This window comes from Prionailurus viverrinus, chromosome B3 (genome assembly GCF_022837055.1).
Source record: "Prionailurus viverrinus isolate Anna chromosome B3, UM_Priviv_1.0, whole genome shotgun sequence".
Classification (NCBI taxonomy): domain Eukaryota; kingdom Metazoa; phylum Chordata; class Mammalia; order Carnivora; family Felidae; genus Prionailurus; species Prionailurus viverrinus.
The window spans coordinates 120,950,147-120,976,485 of NC_062566.1; the positions used below are offsets into that span (position 1 = coordinate 120,950,147).

At 36.3% G+C, this 26,339-nt stretch overlaps 1 protein-coding gene across 6 annotated transcripts in view; it reads right to left on the reverse strand.

The window, feature by feature from the left end:
- CEP128 (centrosomal protein 128) overlaps positions 1-26,339 on the reverse strand; it is a 389,769-nt gene that overhangs the window by 269,007 nt on the left and 94,423 nt on the right. For all 6 annotated transcript variants that reach the window (XM_047863629.1, XM_047863627.1, XM_047863628.1 and 3 more), the window contains one exon: positions 24,196-24,347. In XM_047863629.1, coding sequence (XP_047719585.1) covers positions 24,196-24,347 — 152 coding nt within the window. The remainder of the gene's footprint in view (positions 1-24,195; positions 24,348-26,339) is intronic.

The window sequence follows — 26,339 nt, forward strand, 5'->3', positions numbered from 1 at the left end:
ACTTACAGATGGCCAACATACACATAAAAAATGCTCAACATCATTAATCATCAGGGAAATGCAAGTTAAAACCATATTGAGATATCACTTTATACCTGTTAGAATGGCTAAAATCAAAAACACAAGAAATTACAAGTGTTGGTGAGGATGTGAGGGGGGGTGGGGTGGGAAAGGAACCTCCATGCACTGTTGGAGGGAATACAAACTGGAACAGCTACTGTGGGGAAACAGTATAGAGGTTCCTCAAAAAATTACAACTAGAATTACCATCTGATCAGTAATTCCACTACTCGGCATTTACCTAAAGAAAATGAAAACACTGATCCAAAGAGATGCATGTACCCCTATGTTTATTGCAGCATTATTCACAATAGCCAAGATATGGAAGCAACCCAAGTATCCACTCATAGATGAATGGATAAAGAGGTGATACACACACACACACACACACACACACACACACACACACACACACCACACTGGAATACTATTCCAATGTAAAAAATAAAAAAATCTTGCCATTTGCAACAACATGGATGGACCTAGAAGGTATAAAGGTAAGTGAAATAAGTCAGAGAAAGACAAATATCATATTATTTCACTCATATGCAAAATTTAAGAAACAAATGCACAAATAAAAAAGAGACAAAAATAGACTCTTCAATAGAAAAAATAGACTCTTAAACAGAAAAAAAAAAATTAACTAGGTGTTGTCACAGAAAAGGGGATGGGGTTATATCTTGATGAGCCCTGAAAGATGTGTGAAATTGTTAAGTCATTGTGTTGTATAGCTGAAACTAATGTAGCACAGTGTGTTAATTATACTTGAATAATAAAATAAAATCACAATATTATTTTTTAATGAAGCAAACAAAACCTTTATCAATCCAACATGATCTAACCAGCACCCTACAGTCTTCTCTTAAGCCAAACTCCTAGAAAGAGCAGTCCACACCTGATACTTCACAATTTTATTCCTAATTCATTTCTCCATTCATTGGATCTCGGTTCCATCCCTACCATACAATTAAAATAACTCTCATCAAGACGCCCAAAGATCACCTATAGCCAAACACAACGAACTCTTTAACAATCTATCCTAGTTTCCTATGTGACACTGTCAATTGTCCCTTCTGATTTTTACATCTCTCTTCTTCCCTGACTTTCATAATACCGCTCTTTACTAGTTCTTTTTCTTCCTGTTCTTTAATAATCTCCTTTCCTGGGTCTCTTCTACATTTAGCCTTTAAATACAGATAATGCTATAGGGTTCTAGTATTAAGCACCATCCTATCTATAAAATATCTCTAATAAGTAAGTATGTAGGTAGACAGAAATATAAGTGATTTGTAGTTCAGGAGCCAGACTGATAAACTCCAGGCCTTTAAATACCTAACTACATAATGACAGGCTACATTTGGGAATCCCACAGACATCTTAATTTTAGTATGTCAAAAAAACTGAATTTATTTGATGCCCAACTCCTAACAAAAAGGTGGTCCTGCTAATAAAATGGCAGTAAAGACTTTCTCTGCTGAGAGAGTATAGAAATGGGAATGGAATTGTATATTTAAATAGTGAGAAAGTCTGAAATAACTGCTATAGGAAAAGAAGAGAAAATGAACAAGAGATAAATGTTTAAAAGCTAACAAACAGAAATAAGGTCACAGTGAGCCTCAAATTTATAATGGACTCAAGTATACAAATTTTTCAAATTTCTCCAGCAAGCTTTTGAACCCAGGAGGAAAATTAGTTCAACACTATTTATTCTTCTGCAATTACAGAACAAGAATAGGCACATGATTAATATACGTAAGCCCAGAGCTTCAACACATAAATTCCTTTGTTCTCACATTTTAAAAATTATACCCTTTCATATTAACATATTACATACAATATTTCACTGAGAAGAGTATTTGAAAACATCACGGTATTGATTGGGTATGTTAGTATAAATAAACAGAAAAGGATGAGGTTCTAATCCTGAGGAATTGTAGTTCTCACTACTGATGGGAAAGTAGGTTTGAATTTGAACTGGATGAACACTGCCTCTAACTGCCCTGAGTCTAGAAATTGTTGCTACTGATTTGCTCCCAACAGTCTATCTGTGTTATACTTCAGGTAAAACCTGTCATAGAATTCCTTCCTATATTCATTCCTTGGCAGGTTCTACTCAGCCACTGTTTTGACTTTTTTTTTAATCCCTCTTCCTCAAACAACCAATCATAATTATCTAGTTGTAATATACATTTCTCCCCCAACAACCAAGAGATTATATTACAGAATCCTCATAACAATCCTTAGCACACACACATATACATAGAGCACACAAGTAAACAAACACATCATTAACCCACAAATGTTTTCATATACCAAATATTAGTATCTTCCTATGTACTACATGAAATGCTAAATGAAAAGCAATTTTATTTATTCTACTAGAATGATTGTCAATTCTGGGTTTTTTTCAACGTTTTTTATTTATTTTCGGGACAGAGAGAGACAGAGCATGAACGGGGGAGGGGCAGAGAAAGAGGGAGACACAGAATCGGAAACAGGCTCCAGGCTCCGAGCCATCAGCCCAGAGCCTGACGCGGGGCTCGAACTCACGGACCGCGAGATCGTGACCTGGCTGAAGTCGGACGCTTAACCAACTGTGCCACCCAGGCGCCCCATCAATTCTGTTAATACTATCATACATTCCTGGAAGCCTCTTCTATCCTAAAGAACTTTTTACAATTAAATTATATGAAATTATCTCAGCCACTAGAGCAGGGTGGTTAAATTTCATATCACTTAATCAAGTCTATTATTTATTTATCACTACATAAGTACTGTCAAAGACAAGCGTAATCCAAAAACATAGAAATGTTCTTTTTCCCAAGAATTCCTTCCAGTTTTTTGGTAGAGAAGACTTTTTGGTTCCTAAAGGGAACCTTTTAGGTTCTGTAGCTGGTCCTGAGAATTAAACCAACATAAGACGGATTAGCAGAAGAAAAGCACACAAATTTTATATTTATACATATACCTAAGAGCCTTTGTTGGAAACATGAAGACCCAAAAAAGTGGTTAGGACCAAGAGCTTCTAAGCCTCTTTTAATTCATTTGAATTTATAAATTCTAATTTATGACAAGAAAAAGGAAAAGGGATCTAATGAGCTTCTAGGGGGCAGTAAACTGTGGAGAAGTGACTAGGAAATACATGGTGGAAACTAACGGAAGATCAGGGTTATTTTAGGTTTGTCTGTTCAGATCCATTTTGGAATTAGCTCCCAGTTTCCAATGATAAAAAATGTTCTTCTCTTCCTGGTAGAGGGAGGGTATCTTCCTCAGGGGATTCTTGAGGTATCTACCTCAGGGTATCTTCTTTTTAGGTAGAAAAAGAGCTCAGAGTACCCTTCCTGCATCTACTATTTCTCAAGTGCCTTCAGCTCAAAGTAATCAATATACCAAAGTGGCATATGTTGGGGTGGTATGTCCTGATCCCTTTCACAGTACGTTACCAAAGGTTTATAAAGCTTAAAAGCTCCAACTTAACCTAAAACATACATTTAATGTCTTTTTCTGTTTCTCTTTCTTCAGGTAGGAAAACATGTTAATGAGTAGTTGTGTTGAGGGTCTCAGGTCTGGCGAGAACTTGAAGGAGTCACTGGATTCAGTATATAGTCGTACTTATGCTAAGATTTATGAGAGTGAAAAGATACACGGCAAAATCAGCAAAGAGAAAACAATGTGGGGCATAAACCAGTGGAGACCAGGCACAGGCTTCCAAGAGTCCTGTCTCAGTAGTCACACAGAGTGTACTCAATTCTTCCAGCAGTGAATTCCGACATGTATGAAGTACTATCTACCAAGAAAGCTCACTAGAGACTCAGTTCCCCAAGTTTTAATTACAACTAGTCACTTATGTACCATCTGCCTGGTATATACCAAAATTCCAGACTCCCAGAAAGAAAGCAAGTGTTCAGCATAAACCATATTATTTGTACAAAAGGTCTAGGCACCATGAGCTACACTCATCAAGTTTCTAACTTGATCATCATTAAGGCTCCCAGATGCCAAACAAGGGCCTATTTTGGAAGCAGGCCTAAGGAAACTATGTTAACTACTATGTTAACTCTTTTCGTCCTTGTATTAAAATGGCCAAAGAATAGACAGAAAGGAAAAGAATGTATTAAAGAATGCATTACAGGGGCTCAGTCAGTTAAGTGTCAGACTCTTGAATTCAATCCAGGTCATGATCTCACAGTTCATGAGTTCGAGCCCTGTTAACAGGCTCTGTGCTGAGAGCACAGAGCCTGCTTGAATTCTCTGCCCCTCCCGGCTTGCACGCACACACACGCTCACTTGCTCTTTCTCTCAAAAATAAACGTTTTGAAAAAAGAATTAAAAAAAAAAAAAAAGAATGCATTAGCATTACAGCAATGCATTTAGAAGATGGGAGAAAAGAACTCTCCCCTTGAAACTGGCTTTGGCTGCCAATGGCTCCCTTTTTAATTGCTGCAGTGGTCGTATTCAAATTTTAAGAAAACAACAGACAGCGTACTCAAATGAATAAGGCATTAAAACAAAAACAGAAAATGTAAAAGAGATATTCTATTTTAACACTTATATTTTTTTTTAACGTTTATTTATTTTTGAGACAGAGAGAGACAGAGCATGAACAGGGGAGGGGCAGAGAGAGAGGGAGACACAGAATCGGAAGCAGGCTCCAGGCTCTGAGCCATCAGCCCAGAGCCCGATGCGGGCTCGAACTCACAGACCTTGAGATCGTGACCTGAGCTGAAGTCGGACACTTAACCGACTGAGCCACCCAGGCGCCCCGAGATATTCTATTTTAAAAAGTAGTGTGGTGGTGCCTGGGTGGCTCAGTCAGTTAAGCATCTGACTCTTGATTTTGGCTCAGGTCACGATCCCAGGGTCATGAGATTAAACCCCGTGTTGGGCTCCATGATCAGCATGGAGCCTGCTTAAGATTCTCTCTCTCTGCCTCCCTCCCACTCACACACTCTCTAAAATAAAAATTTTTTTTTTTTAAAAATTAGAGATGAGATTCAATGCCTATATTTTAGAGATAAGGAAATTGAGGGATAAGGAGATAAAGTAATCAATCCCAGATAAGGGAGGTAGTTTACAGCAGGAAAAAAAAAAAAAAAAAAAAGACTAGCCACAGGTCCCTAATATTAAAACTAATACTGATTCCATATAGTTAGTAACTATATTACCAACTTGGATACTAGCCAAACAACCTCTTAAATAATTAAGTAAGATACCATGTTCCTGAGCTAGGAGGAAATCCTGAATAGGAATTATACAATATGTGATGCATGTATGTTTCTGGAAACTTCTGAAGCTGAAAGGAAAAAACAAAATCACAGAATAGAGTTGGCTTGGTTAAAACAAAATCAGGCATAGACTAGGTATCCCCTCCTATGTTCATGACCCTGCCGAGGGACCAAGAAAAGTACTGTATGGGAAATACTGATTGGGACAAATACAGCCAAGCAGGAGGGAAGGGACATCAGTGCTGGCTAGTAGAAATAGGATTTAAGCAAGTAAATTCAAGAGAAACTACTCTGATCAGCAAGAACTCATCAAGAAAGGCACATAAAATAAGGAGACAATGGGCAAACTCAAGTGTCAAGAACAGAAAAGACTGGGTCACTGATCAAATGACACGCATTTAAGACCAATGGTAGCATGGGCAAGAGCCACAGGCTGGGCCACCAGGGCTGTTCATGAAGAGTAACTTTCAGGGCACCTGGGTGGCTCAGTTGGTTAAGCACCCAACTCTTGATTTCAGCTCAGGTCATGATCTCATGGTTTGTGGGTTAGAGCCCCACGCGGGGCTGTGTTCTGGCAGCACGGGGCCTGCTTGGGTTTCTCTGTCTCCCTCTCTCTCTGCCCTTCCCCTGCTCGTGCTCGCTCGCTCTCTCTCTCTCTCAAAATAAATTAATAAACAGTAGGGGAAAAAAAGAGTAAATTTCAAGAATGCTAAAAAGAGATTTAAAAAGTAAGGTCAGGAACCAGGTTGGGGGAATGGTGAAATCCAGCTTAAGCTTTCAAAAGTTGTTCGGCAAGGGAATAACATGATCAGATATGTGCTTGAGAAAGATTAATCACCAAAGTACATTATGCTAACACTAGGATATTAAAATATTATAGCAACATTAAAAATAATTGAAGATCATCTTTTTAAAGCAGGAATGGACTTTTAGAACCAATTTTTTCCTCATCCGAATTCATTTCAGCAATCAAATTCAATAGAGCTGTCTTATAATAGATAAGAACCATCTATGGCATTCAAGAGACTAGAAAAAAAAAAAGAAAAAGCAAGAAAAAAAAATCACCTGTCAGTCTTTCCAAAGAAAATACAGGTATGTTTTCATTCATTCCAATAAACATTTACTGCACTCAGCAACAACCAAGCTTCTGAGACAAAAAGATGAATAAGAAGGCGTGGTTCTCCATTCTACTGCTACAGAGAACAACACAGCGTAGTTGGGGAAACAGAGACATAACAGTTATTTTTAATAAATGTGATGTATGTGAGCAATTCTTTCTTCTGTATTTCAAATTTTGCCTCTCTTCCCAATTTATGCTACCTAATCTACACTTCTGTTTCATTTCTTACTGTCTACCTCTGTTCTTATCTTTATATAATGTTTTCTAGCAATGATTCTTTGTCAAAAACAAAAGAGCCCTGAGCTAACACCATTAGGCGGTGGCTAAGGGATGAAAAAGAAGATAATTTGCAGTTGCTATTGAGAGTAATAAAGAGAAAGAGAGCAAGAGAAGGAGGCAGGGGGAAGAAAGAGACAAACAGAGCCAGAGAGAAAATGAGTGTCCGTGACAGTCAATCTCAGAAGTCAACAGCAGCTGACACAGCCAGGGCAAGCGTGTGCCTAGCACTCCTGTCCTCTGTTTCCCTTAGGTAGCTTCCTTCATGATGGAAGTGCTCCTAATACTGGTGTTGGCAGGGGAAATGGGAAATGGGAAATGGTGTTGAGAGGAGAAGGGGGAAGAGGGAAAAAGATCAGCAAGAGAATCCGATCAATTAGACACCTCTCCCAAACATATGCAAATAATCTTTTGTAAGAATTCAAAATAACTTGATTTTGCAATGTTTGAAAATGAATGATTCCAAATCGGGGGCAAACCAAATAGAAATACAATTATTTGTAAAGGCTCTATATAGTAATGAAAAATCAGTGCAGAGAAAAAGCCACTTGTTCAATTTGTTCAATCTTCCCAAACAGTTTGATTAAAGTGCCTTCTAAATTCTAGGACAAAATTACCTATAAATTTTTCTTTTAATTCTTATAATTCTAGCCTTTCAGTTTTACATTCATCAAATATATGGTACCACAGTTGAAGATAAACACACACACCACACACTTTTTTAGTACACTAAAAACGTTTACAATTATGTATTTGTATTATACCCACTTTACCAAAACTAATAAATACTTTTAAGTTTTAATTACTACAAAGATTAAGAGTTTTTATATCTTGGTATTGACAACCAGTTATTTTAAGGGTGTTTTGGTTACCAAGTTTCCTTGGTTGAAAACACCCTTATTAATTACGATATTTCTCATATAAAAACACACAAAACCACAACAGAATGATCTGTTTCACAATAAGGTCTCTAAATACCCAGCACAATGAAAAGTAGCAACTCTCTATATCAAAAGGATACACCGAGACAAAAACGATATTTAAAGTACAGGCATATAAATCCAGTTCTTTATATGGACAAAAACAGTGACATTCAAGCTAATAAGTAACACACAAGCCTCAAGTAGAACACCATTAGAAACAGAATTCAATTAATTACCTTAATATCGACTCTGTGAACAAAGATAAGACTAATTCCAGTCCAAAATATGACTTCCTTAAAGAAGACACAAGATGAAAACATTGATTGAATAAGGATATTACAGCCAAAAGGAGATGCAAATTTCTCAGGTGAGAAAGAGAACTGATTCAAGTACAGGAAAAAAAAAAAAAAAAGAGAACACTAAAATTTTATTTATTTTTTTGTGTGTTTATTGAAGCTAAACTCTTTTCTAGCATGTTGGAACATTTTAGTTTCCATGTGACTTTGCATATATAGATGATTTAATTTTAACAAACCTAAAATGGACAGGAGGCTTGAAAAACAAAAAACAAAAACAAAAACCTGCAAAGAAACTACAGATTGAATATAACATTACTAATGAACAGGAAGGTATTTGTAAATATGATATTAGGATTAACATGAATTCAGCCAGCATTCACAGAGTGCCAACTATGGACACAGGGCTAGGCTCAAAGACAAAGCAAGGTCATGTTTCTCAGCTAAAAGAAAACCTGATTACTAGCACTGTGATTTAGGACCAAAAGCAGTCAGTCCCTATGCCCAATTCCTTCTAATACATTCTCCCATTCCACAGAGGCTACAAAACTGAACGTTCAGTACTCCCTTGAGCTAGGTTTGGGGGCAAATCAGACTCAACAGAGACAGCATTAAACTGTGGAAATGAGGTGGAGACAATATACTTGCTAATTTGGCTTTTTGCTGCTGGCCAGCAAGGTCTCATAGATAGAATTTATTTTATTCTGCACTGAATATCCCCCTTCATGCTACCCTTACTTAGAAGCCTAGGCCAAGCCACATCTGCCAATATTATTATAAACAACTATTGCATAAAATACCTAGAGCAGTTCTATTTCCCACACTAACCCCTACCTGATGTTATAAACTTTTGCCTTTACTGTATAAACAAAAGGACAGATTTAACAGTATTTCACCTGAAATTCTCAGATTCTCAATTAAGCCATGCCCCACTCACCTCTATTGGGAAATGAGCCTGACAAATTCTTGCATGTCTTGATAAACTCATTCATTTCGGTATAATTTAGGTGTTTTATGAACTGATAGTGAGAGGACAACTAATCAATTTTCCACAGTCAGGAGAGTTAAGGGAAGTCTCTGAATAAAAGAACTCAAATCAATCAAAACAAGTGTGGTAGCCCCAAAATATAGCTACACACAGCTAAATTAGACCATCACTCATTGAGATCACACTATTTAAAACTTTTTTTTTAAGTCATGATTGGCTGAAAGTAGAATATATACCTAAAATCTGAGTCAATTTTTTTTAATTCAAGCAAAATACATATTGTCTTTAATAACTGATCTAGGAGCACCTGGGTGGCTCAGCTGGTTTGAGTGTCCAACTCTTGATTTCAGCTCAGATCATGATCCTAGGGTCATGAGATCAAGGCCTGCATCAGGTTCCACACTTAGCATGGAACTTGCTTGCAAATCTCTCTCAAAAAATAAAAATTTTTAATTAAAAAGTTCTCAAAAATAAGTAAAAATAACTGATCCAAACCCTTTTATGAGTTAGGGATCAGTCACATTAAACATCAGGGATCACTGTAGTAACCATGTCACAAATAAATTCTTCCTTTACCAATATAACCTTTTGTCTTTTCTATCCTTCTAATTTTGACCACGTATACTAGTATCATTTTCTTTTTGTCAACTGAAGCAGAGATACATAAAAGGACATTAATCCCAAATAACAGGTTCCTTGGACTTTCTCAGTGATTACAAATAATTACTTCTCCACAAATCCTATGAGAACATATCTGCTTCATACAACTATAGTTTCCTTGTACTTTTTAATGAAACATGATACTTAGTTTAAGCAAAGTATAGAAAATAATGTTCAATTAATTAAATACATTCATATCCTTGTGAAGAAATAAAATATTAACTTCTGTTTCATTAGTCATGATGTTCACTACATGGAATATTTTAAATACACATTTCTTCACAGTATTCAACTTAAGACACAAGGGGACATATAATTAACATCTAGGCCCCAGCAACACACTGGGGAAGTTCTGACCCTGGCACACATTATCTCAAAGTACATTTGTGTCTTCTTAGTTTTTCTCACACTCTGACTGATCATTTTAACTCTGCAACTCTGATGTTTAACTAAAGAAAGCTCTTTGGGAGACGAAAATTTGAATATAGATGGGATAAAACTATTGTGCTTTAAGCAGATTGGTATTTGCAACTGCTTTTGATTGAAGCAGAACAACCTCTGATTATACATTTGCTATGAAATGTATTAGGACAAAGCAGGCATCAATAAAACACAGACACCTGTGTTCTTACCAATATTGATGTGGCAGCTGAGGACCAACATAAATTACACAGTTCAACTAAAGAAATATTTTATCTCTAATTACGTGACATATAGTCAAGAGGAGAAATTAAATGTAACCTAACACTTAATATTAACGTTCTACATTCTAATAGAGAATTACGGTTTATTTGAAAGAAAACAGACATGTTATCTTACGTGACACAGTAACATTGTGCAGTTAAGAGAAATCAACTTTTCTTAATTTCTCAATTTTGATTTCTTGAAAGAAATCAAAGCTAAGGAAGGCTAAATGGAATAGGGGAGCCTTTTTTTCTTTTGTTAATACTGTTTCAAACAAAAATAATGCTCTCTAGAGATACCACCTCATATCCATTAGGATGGCTACTACTAAAAAACAAACAAATAAATAAAAAACAGAATATTACAGGTGTTGATGAGGATGTGGAGAAACTGGAACCCTTGTGCACTGTTGATAGGAATATAAAATGGTATAGCCACTGTGGGAAAGAGTATGGTGGTTCCTCAAAAGATTAAACACAGAATTACCATATGATCTAATAATTCTACTTCTGGGTATATACCCCAAAAAACTAGGAGCAGAGTCTCGAAGAGATATTTATACACTCACAGCATTATTCACAATTGTTAAAATATGGAAACCCAGGTATCCATGAACTGATGGATAAATAAGCAAAATGTGATATATATTTTGCTTATCTATGGTATACCATATATGGAATATATATACCATAGATAAGCAAAATATAGACCTCATTTTGCTTAATTATGCATCAGTATATACATATACATATATATATATCTATATATCTATACACACACATACACATACATATATGTATGTGTATGTGTGTAGATATAGATATATAGATATATGGATTCCATATATGGAATATATAGGAAGGAAATTCTGCAATATGCTACAACATAGATCAAACTTGAGGACATTATGTTAAGTGAAATAAGCCAACCACATCAATAGAAATACTACATGAATCCACTTCAGTGAGGTACTCAGAGTGGTATAATAAGTATAATAGTGGCTACCAGAAACTGAGGGAGATAGGAAGTGGGAGTTGTTATTTAATAGATACAGAGTTTCAGTGGGGATGAGAATGGATGGTTGTACAATAATGTGAATTTATTTAATACCATTGAATTGTACATTTAAAAAATGGTGAAGTTGGTAATTTTATGTTTTGTGTATTTTACCACAATAAAAGAAAGAAAGAAAGAAAGAAAGAAAGAAAGAAAGAAAGAAAGAAAGAATAATCCCTTTCTTGACTCCTATACACTTAGAAAGGGCTGGCTATGAAGGATGTTCCTTTAATCAGTTCTCAATCAAGTCCAAGAACATCACCTTCCCATGACACAGCCAGGTCATATTTCAGACAATCAAAGGAAAATCAGTGTGCTTTCTACACCCACAGGAATATAAGACATGGCTCCTAACCTAATTTCACACCATCCAATCACATTCCCACCATTTAAGTTCCACCTATATTTAAATTAAGTAAAATTAAAATTAAAAACTCAGCCACACTGACCTCATTTCAAGTCCTCTATGGGTACATATGGCTAACATATTGAACAGCACAGATTTAAAATATCTCCCTCACTGCTGAAAGTGCTACCAGATGATGCTAATCTAGAGCAGCCACGGATTCATATTAATATAATGACTTGATACTCTAATTTTTCTTCTTCATATGTACAGGTAGAATTCTTTTCTTGACCTTAATGTTGATTATGTATATTCTCTTTAAAAATAAATAAATAAATTACATAAATTAACCAAGAGTGCAAAAAAAATTCTATTTGTTTTTAATCAGTACTTAGGACAACATGTTTTGTGGAAACAATGTGACTGAACATGATTCAGTGGTTTTTAGTTTAGCCTTAAAGGTCTGATCAAAGTTCATTTTATTTTGATATGTGGTTGTAATTATCTTAGCTTAAATATATACCTCACTTGTTAATGCTAATAATTTACCTGTAGAGTGCATGGATTTTTTTAAAATATCAGGTGGAAATAAAGACATTATTAATTCCTTTCCTAACAGATACCCTTCTTTTTCCTTCATTGCCTGGACTATTAACCCTATTACATTATTGAATAGAGGAAAATGCTTCCTTCATTTAAAATCAGTATTTCAGGGGTGACTGGGTGGCTCAGTCAGTTGAGCATCCAGCTCTTGACTTCAGCTCAGGGCATGCTCTCACAGTTTGTGGGTTTTAGCCCCACACTGGGCTCTACGCTGGCAGTGCAGAGCCTGCTTAGGATTCTCTCTCCCTCTCTCTGCCCCACCCCTGCTCGTGTACTCTGTGTCTCTTTCTCAAAATAAATACACTTAAAAATATAAAAATAAAATAAAATCAGTATTTCACTATTAAGTATGACATTTGCTATAGGTTTTTAGTAGATATTCTTCAGTATCAGAAAGTTTCCCTCTCTTCCTTTTAACTAGGGAAACTAAAAGTTTCCCTAATTAATGGATATTGAACTGTCATAAATGCTTTATCTGTTGAGATACTAATAGGATTTTCTCATATACTTTACAAATGTTAAAACAACCAAGCACAGTTGTAAGTCACCAAATATACAGGAATGATATATAAACACAATACCAGTCTTTTGTTACATATATGTTCTGCAGATATCTTCTCCCAGGGTTGCTTGTTCTTTTCATTTTCCTAATGCAGCCAAGTGTAAGGTGGAAATTTTGGAAGAAATATTCATTTACACAATGTTGTGAAGATTTTTTTTTTTTTAACGTTTATTTATTTTTGGGACAGAGAGAGACAGAGCATGAACGGGGGAGGGGCAGAGAGAGAGAGGGAGACACAGAATCGGAAACAGGCTCCAGGCTCTGAGCCATCAGCCCAGAGCCTGATGCGGGGCTCGAACTCACGGACCGCGAGATCGTGACCTGGCTGAAGTCGGCCGCTTAACCGACTGCACCACCCAGGCGCCCCAATGAAAATTTTCTTTTATGTTCTCTTTGGGGAGTAATTTTTTTTTTTTTTTAAGTAAGTTCTACGCCCAAAGTGGTGCTTGAATTCACAACCCTGAGATCAAGAATCATATGCTCTACGGACTGAGCCAGCCAGACACCCCTGGAAATAATTTTTAATTGTTTCACTTTTTTCTTCTGTATTAGCTATATACCCATTACTCTTCTTTTAGTGGTTACCCTAGAGATTATTATATGCATCCTTCACTTATTAACATATAAAGTAGTTTAGTAAATTTTACAACATCCTTCATCTTAGATTCAAGGACCCATAGAGGGACCATCACCCCCCAGATGAATGTGTGGAAACTCTATGCCAAATAGACATAGTCAAAGGACTGAGGGTCTCTTTTCCCAACCAGCCTCTACTCATAGGACAGAAGGCATCACAGACTTAGACTGCTCCTGCCCCAGCTCTCTCATACAGTGAAGGTTCCACAACAGAAGAGACAACCTCAGAAGATCAGGGGCTACTATCCCCACTTGGCACCACACTTGAAGAGCTGGGGCACCACCCCAGAGGGAAGCAGGCTACAGTCCCTGAGCTCAGCTGAGAAGAGGGAAGTTACATAAACAGAGAGCTCAAAGTTCTAAGGGGACTGACTTTACTTGTAACAGAACATAAGGAAATTAATGTCTAAGGATGATGTCAAAAATGATGAACATCTTGGGGGCGAGTGGTTAAGAAGCTGGTAATTTCCATAATACTAGTAGCAACAAGTGAAACAACAGATCAGCTAGAAATTTAATAGAGAGAGTCAAGGAAAAAGCTAAGAAGAGCGGTCTTTAATAAAATCAGACTGTGGTACAATTCCAGGGCACTGTCCAAAAAAAAAAAAAAGATCAGCTAGCAATTACTGGAGAGGATAAAGCCAGGTGGGGTATCAACAGAATCAGACTATCCAAAAGTCAAAAGTTTAATGGGAAGAGTCAGGGAACTAGAGAGTCAAAGAGAACCCAGCTAAAACCACAATCATCCCTGGTTGTCAAGGAGACTCCACACATACTTAAAGCTGTACCCTCTGAGGAGTAACAGGAGAGACAAAAAGGCAAATAGTAACAGCGAACCCCAAAAGGTGGGGAATTAGTATCCAGGCTTAATACATAAAATGTCCAATTTCAATAAAAATCAGTAGACATGAAAAGAAATCTAAAAAGTGTGACCGCGGGGTGCCTGGTTGGCTCTGTTGGTTAAGCATCTGACTCTTGATTTCAGATCAGGTTCATGACTTCCGTCGGTGGCTCCGTGCTGATAGTACAGAGTCTGTTTGGGGTGTTCTCTCTCTCTCTCCCTCTCTCTCTCTCTCTCTCCCTCTCTCTCTCTCTCTCTGCCCCTCCACCACTCATGCACTCTCTCTCTCAAAATAAATAAACTTTATAAAAAATAAACAAAAAATAAAAAGTGTGACCTCTACAAAGAAAAAAGAAGACAACTGAAACTATCTTTGAGGGGGACCAGATGTTGAACTTAACAAAGATTTTTAAAAAGCTTTAATAAATGTGTTCAAAGAGCTAAAGGAAACCATTTTTTTTTAATAAAAAGAGTGTATAATGACAATGTCATAGAGAATAGCAATAAAAAGATAGAAATTATTTTTTAATGGAAATTCTGAAGTTGCAAAATACAGCCAGTGAAATAAAAAATTCATTTGAAAGGCTCAGTGAATCAGTGGAGATTATGCCACCTTAAGGAGAAAGAGAAAAAATAAAAATGAACTAAGCCCCCAAAGAAATGTGGGATACCAACATACATGCAACAGAAATACTAGATGGGGGTGGAGGGGAGTACCTGGGTGTCTCAGTCAGTTGAGCATCTGACTCTTGATTTTAACTCACGTCATGCTATCACGGTTCATGAGTTGGAGCCCCACATCAGGCTCTGTGCTAACAGTGTGTAGCCTGCTTGGGATTCTCTCTATCCCTTTCTCTCTGCCCCTTCCCCCATTTGTGCGCACACATGCTCTCTCTCAAAATAAACTTTAAAAAAAAAAAAAAAAAAAAAACCTAGATGGAATGGAGAGAAACAAAAAATATGTAAGAGAAAATAATAGCTAAAACTTCCCAAATCTGAAAAAAAAAATAAGCTATATATCCAAGAAGCTTGATGAACTTCGAGTAGGTTAAATACAAAGAACATATCCGAATCAAACACTGAAGGCAAAGACAATGATAAAATCTTGAAAGCAGTACAAGAAATAGTGGCTCCTCAGGAACAGGAATGCAATGGGATTAACATTAGACTTCTCAGGAGAAACAAGGAAGAAACAAAACCTGCTGGATGACATATTCAAAGTGCTGAAAGAAAGTCAACTAAGATTTTATATCCAGAAAAATTATCTTTTTAAAATGAGGTGCAATAAAAACATTCTCAGGTAAACAAAAACTAAGAAAATATGTTGCTAGTAAACCAGCTTTACAAGAAAAATTCAATGAAGTTTCTTAGCTTGAAAGCAATTCATACTCAATAGTAACTCAAATCCATTCACAGGGAAAAAAAAAAAAAAAGACTGTAGTCGAGTCCTATGACTACAACTACCATGGTCGCAGATGACTGTACCAATGAATTAATGCTGCATCCAAGGCAGTCATCTAAAAATGGCTCAAGTTTTCTCTTTTTTTTTCTTTTATTTTTTTTTAAGTATTTTTAATGTTTGTTTATTTTGGGGAGAGAGAGAATGTGAGCAGGGGAGGGGCAGACAGAGTGGGAGACACAGAACCTGAAGCAGGCACCAGGCTCAGAGCTATCAGCACAGACTCTGACGTAGGGCTTGAATTCACGAACTGTGAGATTGTGACCCGAGCGGAGGTTGGATGCTTAACCAACTGAGCCACACAGGCACCCTGTCTTTTCTTTTTTTTTTTTAAGTTTATTTATTTTGAGAGAGAGTGCTGAACTCAAGTGGGGAGGGGCAGAAAGAGAAGGAGAGAGAAAGAAATTCCCAAGCAGGCTCTGCACTGCCAGAAGGAAGCCTGACCCGGGACTCAAACCCACAAATCACAGTATCATGACCTGAGCCAAAACCAAGAGTCGGACACTTAACCAAATAAGCCACCCAGGCACCCTCAAGTTTTCTTATCGTTGCAATCTAAGGAGTCTCAATGACAGAGTCAGTGTGGTAACATGTATAAAATTTGTTTTCTCCATGAAGCCCAGTAGGGCAGCTGTCAAGATAGTTTCTTGCCTCCCTACATGAAACCTCATTTGAGTATGTCTCAGTTTCTTGTAATCTAGAAGGGACAAATAGAACGGGCCAATGTGACAAAATAATGGAATTGTTAAGCCTATGAGACTATAAAACCATCATTCATATTTTCAATCACCAAATACCAATTTATATTTGAAGGTATTTCTGCTTTTGTCTTCAAGGACTCTTTGCTTTTACATTTATTGTTCTGCCATTGGAGGAGGGAGGCCATCCTGGTACCATAGGGATGGAGGCTCCTCATGCCTACTTCCTAAGGCTCAGACCCCCCACATCCCTGTTCCTCATTTTAAGTCTCACTATGATTCTTCCTCTCAAGGGTGAAGGGGGCCTGGCTTTTCTAGTGAACTGAAACTTCAGTGCTAAATAGAAGCTCGGTGACTTTGACTTTATTGAGGGCAATGAATGTTGATTTCATGTGTGTAACCCCTGATTCTACCATCAGACTCAATACCTAATAGACCCTTAATAAAAATTTATTGAATGAAAGACTGAATAAATTGTTTTTCTTTTTACCAATTAGAAGATAGAAAAACAGATCATAAAGCCAGTAACCAAATCACAAATTGTATAACCTAAACATACATATGAATGGAAGCCTCATAAATTTCTTCAAAAGAATAAGAAAAAAGGTGTCTAAATTTCTGTTAAACCTTACCTACCTATCCAGCTCTTAATTTCAGTTACTATATATTTTGGTTCTCAGATTTCTATTCTTTTTATAATGTCCTGTTCTCTGCTAGAATTAAGTATCTTATGATCTAATTTCTTAACATATTAATAACCATTGTTTTAAAGTTGATGTGTTAATTCCAATATCTGAACAGCCTATATACCTATTTCTATTTCCTGCTTATATCTTGCTTTTTAGTAATGTGCATTTTGTTTCTTGATATGACTGCTAAGTTTTTGATAAAATGCTAGACACTGTAAGACAAATTACAGAAATAACACGAGGGCTCTGGATAATACCTTTCCCCCCACCCCCACAAAAGATCTACTTTTATTTAGATGGGCAACTAGAGTAGGGACAAATAACGTCACAGCAGATTCAAAGCTACATTTCTGTGACTGTTCGTGCATTTTCCGCTCACCCAGGAGCCCTTTGGGTATCCCAACTGAGAGTGTGGGACGTTTACAAGGGCCCTGCTTCTTTCACGAACCTACGCTCTATTGGTAAGCCTTGCTCAGTTTGTGACATTTCAGGGGAAGAGTGGCACCCAGTGTCAGACTAATCACTCTGCACTCTACTCCTCAGCAGAATACAGGACTCCTCCTGTCCTTGCACCCAGATAACTCTCTGACAACTTCAAAGATATATGTATTTTTTTTAAATACATGTCTTACCCAGCTTTTCCAGTTTTTCTCACTAGGAAGTTTGTTCTACAACAAGGTAATCCACCATTAACAAACACATAAACTGTTCTTTAATGACAATTGCCAAAAATTTGCCTAACTGGTTAATCTTCTCTAAGGAAGAGCAAACCATAGTCTAACATCATGATAGTTTCCCCCACAAAATAAGTACTGACATCAACACATATTTCTTGCAAGTACCAGAAATTAAATGTGTAATACATTTGAAAAAAAAAAAGTTGCTAACACTGACTTTTATGTTAGCCATGTGTTACTTATTAAAAACTTTGTTTTGTAAAGATAATTTATACCATTCAAACATTTTCAAGAGTATAACAGGCCCACGGACTTTTTTGTTGTTTGAGGCTGAGCTTAATCTCATTTCTCCTTGTAGAAAGCTGCCTGAAAACAAACATCTAAAATGTAATTTAACTCTCCACTTAAAATGATACCTTATCAATTAAAATCACTCTAAAATTAACTGTAAAGACTATAGGGATAATGCATGAACAGTCAAATATGCTTATTATAAAGTCTACTTTATAGCTCTTTAATATCATTTGTGGTAGTCAAGAAAAGAACAACTATAAATTAGTTAGATTCTGCAAAAACGTTACCTTATTCATTTGATATCACGTATTTTTCCATAGTTAAGTCCTTCAATAATTATCCCCAAAGGTATATTTTATCCTTATAATTGCTTTTAATATCAAATCGATAACTAACATAAGTTATCAATACTTATTTTGTGACGAATGTTTCTCCCTCTCTCCCCGCCAACTTCATGCATCTATGTCCATGCACGTGCACACGCACACACACACACACACGCGCCACGGACATATACAAAGAGGCCTTTTCAATTTATATATATTCAATATATACATAAAATACATGAAATTTATGTCAATATATACATAAAATAAATACATGAAATTTACATGTATTTTATACATAAAATACATGAAACAGATACCATCATGACTTCAGAAAATAAAGATTTTGAAAATAGACACTTTTATTCCCAAATTATTGCTTACTGACCGTATTCAAATGATAGACTACAGCAAATACTGGTGATACCTTAAAAGAAAACTTAAGATATTTGGTCCACTGTTACTTTCTAGCTTTATGGAAATATTCACGCAACTCTAAGTTACAGAAAATGTAAAAGCTGCCTCTCTTCACAGCTCCTAGAATTCCTTTACTAATCCATATAGGTGTAAGATTTGAGAAACTAAATCTTCCCCAAAGTGTCAAGGTTTATTTAGTTTTAGAGTTTTTATCGTAGGGTATCTCTGCCAGTAATTGCCTTTATGAAGAACTTGGAGTACAGAGCATCTGTGGACTTAGCAATCTGTTTCACTGTCAGTGAATTTGGTTAATAACAAAGACAGATCTCCTCTCCACTAGGTTCAACAATTTTAGCCTTTGTTATAAAGCTTTGCTGTCAATATTTGTTTTCTTTATAATCTACGCATTAAATACTACTTAGTACTCAGATAATACCTTATTTTACAACAACCACTTAGATAAGGAATAAATTATTAAGATAAAAAAGAACAGTAGAAATTACAGACAGGGCAATTAAGATCTCTAAGAAGGGTTTAAAAGTAATATTGTATAATATTGTATAACACTATAGCAAAGTACATAGTAAAGTAGCCAGCTTTGTATAAGAAATCCAAGAATCAAGAGTTTATATTAAAAGTGCGTTAAAAGGAACAACCTTCCTTCTGTTCCTAATGTACTAATCATCAAAAAGAAAAGTTATTATTGATTATCATTCCTGTTTTCCACTATCCTCTTTTTAAAAGTAAATTATGGCATTACAGTCCCAAGTTTCTGCTAATGAATAATCATGTCAGTTGTCACTCAATTATCACTTTCAACATTTAATCTAAATTATGTACAGCACCTTGGGGTTTTTTTTTCCCTTTCTTTGAAGTTCCTCATTGAATTTAAAAGTCAAATTTTTTTTTTTCAAGAAAAGTAAGTTGATGGAAGATGGAGGCTGAGATTAAATCAGGGGGAATCAATGATCAAGGATACTTGGAATTCTTATGAATACAAATAGCCTATCAAGGTTAATGAGGTTCAACTCAAGTTTAGAAGAAGAAAAAAACATACTTAGTATTTTCTATGCATATACAGATTTAAGGTTTTAGGTATAATTTTAAAGGTAAATTATGCAAACCCAAATGCACCTTTCATTCCGGTTTTTACAAGGTGTTTTCACTGTTTTTCTCCTGTGTGAAACAACTGCTTAAAATGTGTACTCTGGATCAACAAAAACTGACGCCATCAATAAGAAAGAGCAAAGGTCTTCTGGAATACTGACAACTCTTCCAGAAATTAACAGACTTTTATTAATTTATTTTTTAAATGTTTATTTATTTTGACAGAGAGAGAGAGAGAGAGAGAGAGCAGGGAAAGGGCAGAGAAAGAGAGGGGGACACAGAATCTGAAGCAGGCTCTGTGCTGTGTGTGTCAGTACAGAGCCCAATGAGAGGCTGGAACCCACAGACTGTGAGATCATAACCTGAGTTGAAGTCGGACACTTAACCGACTGAGCCACCCAGACACCCTTAACGTGCTTTTAAAAAATGACCAGACAACAAATGTTAGCTTTAAAAAATAACCACAAAAATATTGTATAATTTACGATTTTGGTCAACAAATACTAACTTAGCAACTAATATGGGTAAGACACTGTCAAGGAGCACAAAGGAGTATAGAGACAAGATGTGGTTCTTAACCCATACTCATTTATGATTTGAAAAAGATATAAGTATTTAATTCATAAGTGGCTTCCAGAATGCCACAAGTTTGAATTACAACATCAATGCATACTGGTAAATAGCCCAGAGCAAAATCTGTACACCGCAACATATCAGAAGAAAATGCAAACAGAAGGTTGAGCATCAGAGTGGAAGCTAAGAAGACAGTTAGACAAAAAAAAAAAAAAAAAAAAAAAGGGGGGGGCAGTTCAACATATTCCAGAAATAAAGATAGGAATCTAAGGAAATAAACAGGTCTCTGGTTACAAGGACTATGGTAAAGAAAGGTGGAGGGTGAGAGAACCTTACAATAGCCAGGAACAAACAGTTCCTCAGACATCATTCTCTGACTGTGTTCACCAAGCAACTTTTTGGTCACTAATTCAACCTTCTAAAACCTAGGTATAGAAAACTGGGAGACTGGTGCCCTGCATAAGAGATCAGTGTTTAAACATCCATAAAGAAACCCCCAGAGGGTACATGAATGAGCTGGCACTCTTTTATACACTGCTCTCTAGTAAATTTCATTATTAGTATGAACCAGTTTCCTGGGTCACATTAATTCTAGAACACAGAAAGTTCAAGTTTCCAGATGTGAGGACAAGATCTTGAAACATGAGGTATTCACCAAGGTAAGGACATCAAGGTCAGATTTGTCCTACTGACAGGGCAACTTTCTAATGCAGTCCCCTTTCTCCTTCATTTCAACTCGTTTTGAAATTTTAAAGACATCTACCCAGACTACTTTAAGGCAGTGTGAGAAAGGTGCCATAAGAACATTAGTGATGTGAGCAAAAGGATGAGGTACAGAAGGAGGATTATCACTTGCAGCTGATAGAGTCTAAGAAGGCTTCAGGAAGGAAAAGAGATTAGGGGCTCCTGGGTGGCTCAGTCGGTTGAATATCCAACTCTTGATTTCAGCTCAGGTCATGATCTTATGGTTCTTAGGATCAAGTACCTTAAGCTGGGCTCTGTGCTCACAGCTTGGAACCTGCTTAGGATTCTCTGTCCCTATCTCTCAAAATTAAGCAAATAAACATTAAAAAGAGAGAGATTACTGACTGAACAAGCCAAAAGAAAGAGTATTATGCAAATATTTGGGGGCCTGACCAACAGTCACATTCTGAGCATCTTGTCTTATTCGTATTTGCTTTCTAAAAAGGAACTAAAGAGGATTAATAGCCATTCTTTACAGAATGTATAAGGCAACACCAAATATTTTTGAAAAATAAATGCTATCAAACATATCTGAAAAATAGAGACTAAGTATCTTTCAGTTAAATTTCAATAAAATGACTGTTAGAAGTTACATTGAGTGATCCATGACCAATACCTTCACAAAGCCTACACTAAATGTCATTCTGAGAATAGCTTGGGAATAAAGATATTCAAAGGGCCTTCACAAGGTATGAAAAATAAGCCATAATCAGAAATGTCATAAAATCTAAAACGGTGGGGGGCGCCTAGGTGGCTCAGTCGGTCAAGCATCCGACGTCAGCTCAGGTCAAGATCTCGGGGTTCAGGAGTTTGAGCTCCATGTTGGGCTATGTGCCGACAGCTCAGAGCCTGGAGCCTCGGATTCCATGTCTCCCTCTCTCCCTGCTCCTCCCCTGTTCACATGGTGTTCTCTTTCTCTCTCTCTCTCTCTCTCAAAAATAAATAAACATTAAAAAAAATTTTTTAATCTAAAACAATGGCTATAAATGTAATTATTTTATTGTCAAAAATAATGTCAGGAAAATAAAAACTGGTTAATGGGAATTTCTTCCAGAAAAAACAGTATCTTTTTGTAATACCGTTTTAATGGCAACAGGGAAAAAAAACATTTTCATCCTCCGAAATAAATTTGAATTAGACTTGAGACAAACCCAAAGAACTTTTTTCATCATTTTTAGAATGTCACCTGCATAGAGAGAGGGAAATCTGCCTGACTTTTGTTCATTGCCATGTCACCACCACCTAGAATAGTGCCTGACATGTAACAGACAGTCATTAAGTGTTTAATATGTGAGTAAATTCTCAACCTCTCTGTCCAATTGTCTTTCACATCAAAACCTGTATAATTAACCCAAACTAATCCAAGAGAACTCCAAGTCTTTCCCTAATCCAGGTGAAAATGTAAAAGATCTATTGTTAGGGCAAGGGGAAAGCCAGGCTCTTTGAATAAGGGCATTATTAGGTTATTATAAGTAATTTTTTAAATGCTTATGTGAGATTTTTTTTCAACTGATTCTGCAAGTGGTAAATGAAATCAAACAATGAAAAGGAAGGAAGGGAAGAAGGACAGACCAATATGTGGTTATAAACAGGTTAGCCAAGGAATTTTTCTACCTTTGATATTTACTAGTATAGGTTTTTTTTTTTTAATACTTAACTTTGGCAAAATAATATTTTAGCACTTTTGCCAACAGGATCAAGGGTTAAAACAATACCTGTGAAGCAAACTTTTGAAGTCCTAAATTACAATTGCTCTGATAATGTCTCTGATAAGTATTTATTATACATGTAAAGGGCTTTGTAAAAAGTATGTCAGTATTTCATCAGCTTTACAATCTGAATCTTGAAGCAAATCTAAAATACATTTTTCCATTGATGAAAATGAAGAAAATGCATCTTTCCAAGATGAAAAAGAAACTCAGACTAGCATAACATTAAATATTTCCTTTGGGTTATATAAAGTTTGATATCTTTAACACCAATTTTCTACCTTTCATTATAGTTTAGAAAATTCTTCAAATATGGCACCTTATTATAATTGGAATACAACTCCACTAAGAAAAAACAGATATAAAGGGAGGGCTGATACATATTTATTTCTAAATGTGTCATCCATGTCTGATCTAATTTGCGTAATTATAATTGGAATTAAGACATTTCCTTTTTATGAAGTTCTTTCTTTTGATTTTTAATATTTTCAGATAATTACCCTGTCTACGCTAGATAAAAGGCCACGGGGAGAGGCACCTGGGTGACTCAGTCTGTTGAGCGTCTGACTTTGGCTCAGGTCATGAGCTCTCTGTTCCTGAGTTTGAGCCCGGTGTCAGGCTCTGTGCTGACAGCTCAGAGCCTGGAGCCTGAGAATCTACATCTCCCTCTTTCTCTGCCCCTCCCCCACTGGCGCATGCACTCTCTCTCTCTCTCTAAAATAAATACACATTTAAAAAAAAAGGCAAATGGGGAAAGGTAGCTACCTACTTACACCTCATTCATGATTACTACACACCCTAAATCAATGGAGGCAGTGTAATTCCACCTCTTCCACAGCAGGCAGAGATTTAAAAACATTCATGGTTCCAAAGAAGAAATACCAATAATACCCTCTTTGCTGTGCCGTCTTCCAGTTTCACCCCTAAAATAAATGATAATTCACCATTCCTTCAAATAAAGGTACTTTCTGTCTGAAGGGCTCAATTTGCTACTAGAACAAAAATACTGCCAAGTTTAATAGGTTCCTGGCTTTAAGGTCCAAATGAAAGAGAAATGAGTCTACAGATATTTCTATATATAAAGTAGTCATCTATATAACTTTATGTTATGTTTACTCAAACTAGAGTTCATAAAATATCACAAACTTTACATTAAAACTTCATTAAGCAATTCTATGAAACAAAACTAATGTCCTTCAAATACAGCTTGAAAATAGCAAAGTCACCTCTACTTGCGCTGCAAAATGTGCCTTCTCCTGGTCTTTTCGCTCCATGCACCGCTTCGCTTCCTCTAACTCAGATGCCATTGCACTGAAGTTCAGCTGCACCCTCAAATCTGACATCTGCTTCTCCAGATTCTCTTTCTCCCGCTCAACCCCTTAAAAGAGAAAATGTAAAGCTTGATGATTGTTCTTCATTCACGGGAGAATGTACTTTCAAATGGTACAAAGCCTTGACGTTCGAAAATTCCAGCTAACACAATCCACTTATTAACACTGTCACTCTACAGACTGTTCAGAATTTGCAAGTCTATTGTTTCAAGTCTCACTCAGTTTTCTAAAATGTATACGTTGATGTGTTATCCAGTATTATTCCATTGTGATACTAAAACTTGAGTTGGTATCAGGTTTCTAGTAGAAATGAGTTCAGGAAAATCCTATATATTTTTTTCTTTAACTTTCTTTACATCCCTACCTCTAAACTCTAATACAGAAATACTGAAAGAATTTTCGGCTAAGTTCTACATCAGCTGAAGGTTACTGAAGTTGACACACAAAATGATGATTTCTTGCAAAATAAACAAATGATACTGTTAAATCTCTGATTGTGTAGGACCACTAACTAATTTACTAATTCTGGAGACTACTATCTGAAATTATCATCACTGAACAATATAAACAGACTTGGCATTTAATTCAGCACACTTGGTCTAGGACACACAAGACACTGTCGTACCATCTTCTTCAAAGATAAATACCATAAAAACCCTTTCACGATGAACTTACACTCCACGAATGGAAATAAAACATATAAATAAAGTACTTCCTGGAGTCTAAGATACCAAAAATTAGAACATCTACTACCAATTTAAAACTACTGTTTTTCCAGTAGTTTCCTTTCTGGGAAAGGGAAAGGGAAGGAAACATTAGCAAATTCAATTTATACATCATTCACAAGATACATCTGAACTGAGAGATATCAATCACACTGTTCAAAATTTCACATCTTGTATGAATGTGGATACATGAATGGAAAATATATAGGAATTTTTAATAGCATAAAAGTAATAACAGATACTATACAGATTTTACAGATACAGTTATCACACAGAAAGAAATACAGTAAAACGCTGGAATGTGAGTAACTTGTTCTGAGAGTGTTCTGCAAGATGAGCAAACATTTCTAATAAATTTTATCTCAATAAAAAATACTAGTAGTACGTGACGTCAAACATCACATGATCACAACGGAGTCAATGGTTCTCTCTCGCTCGCTGGCTCGCTCACTTGCTCACTGCAGGATTGTGGGTGATCTTCTCCCATGCTTGGATGCTCAGTATCAGGCCACAGTGTTTGGCAGAAATGAGTGATTTTTCAGAACATTGGAAGGTGCCCACAAATGGCACTAGTTTTTTGTCATTTCAAAGTCCCTATGGACAGTCCTTTGCTTTTCCACACAAGAGTAAGCTTAAGAACGCTTTGCTTCATTCTAGGTCATTGGATAGGTTCCTTGTTAAAAGTGTACAGAAAGAAAAAGATTCCATTGAGCCAATAGATAGCAGTGATTCCATTAGTGATAGGGAAAGCTGTCCTACACAGTAACCCTCCTCTCTGGTCTCCCTCACAAACCAGCCCCGAAGGTTTTCAAAGGTAAATGCAGGTTAAGTTATTTTTCTTTATATTCTGTATTTTCTGTGTTATTTTGTATTATATTACAGTATTGTAATCATTATTATATGAATATTTTTGGGTTGTGGAACAAATTATCTGAGTTTCCAATATTCCTTATGGGGAAATTCACATTGATATACAAGTGCTTTGAATTACAAGCATGTTTCTGGAATGAATTATGTTCATAAACCAAGGTTTTACATAAAGTGATTAACTCTATCTTGTTGAAAAACTGGAGTAGGAAGAATTGGAAACTAAGTTGGACTTAAAGAATGAATACGGAATTTCACCAAGCAAAGGAGCTAGGGTGATAACTCAGGGAAAGGAAGCACCATAAAGCACAGAGGTACGATAATGGATTTAATATTGAGGTAGCTGCAAACAGTACTTCCACATAGCTACCACCTATGAGCAAGGGAAGGGCGAGAGTCAGCAGGGTGTTTATACATTGCTAGGGAGCTTAGAAATTATCCCATAGA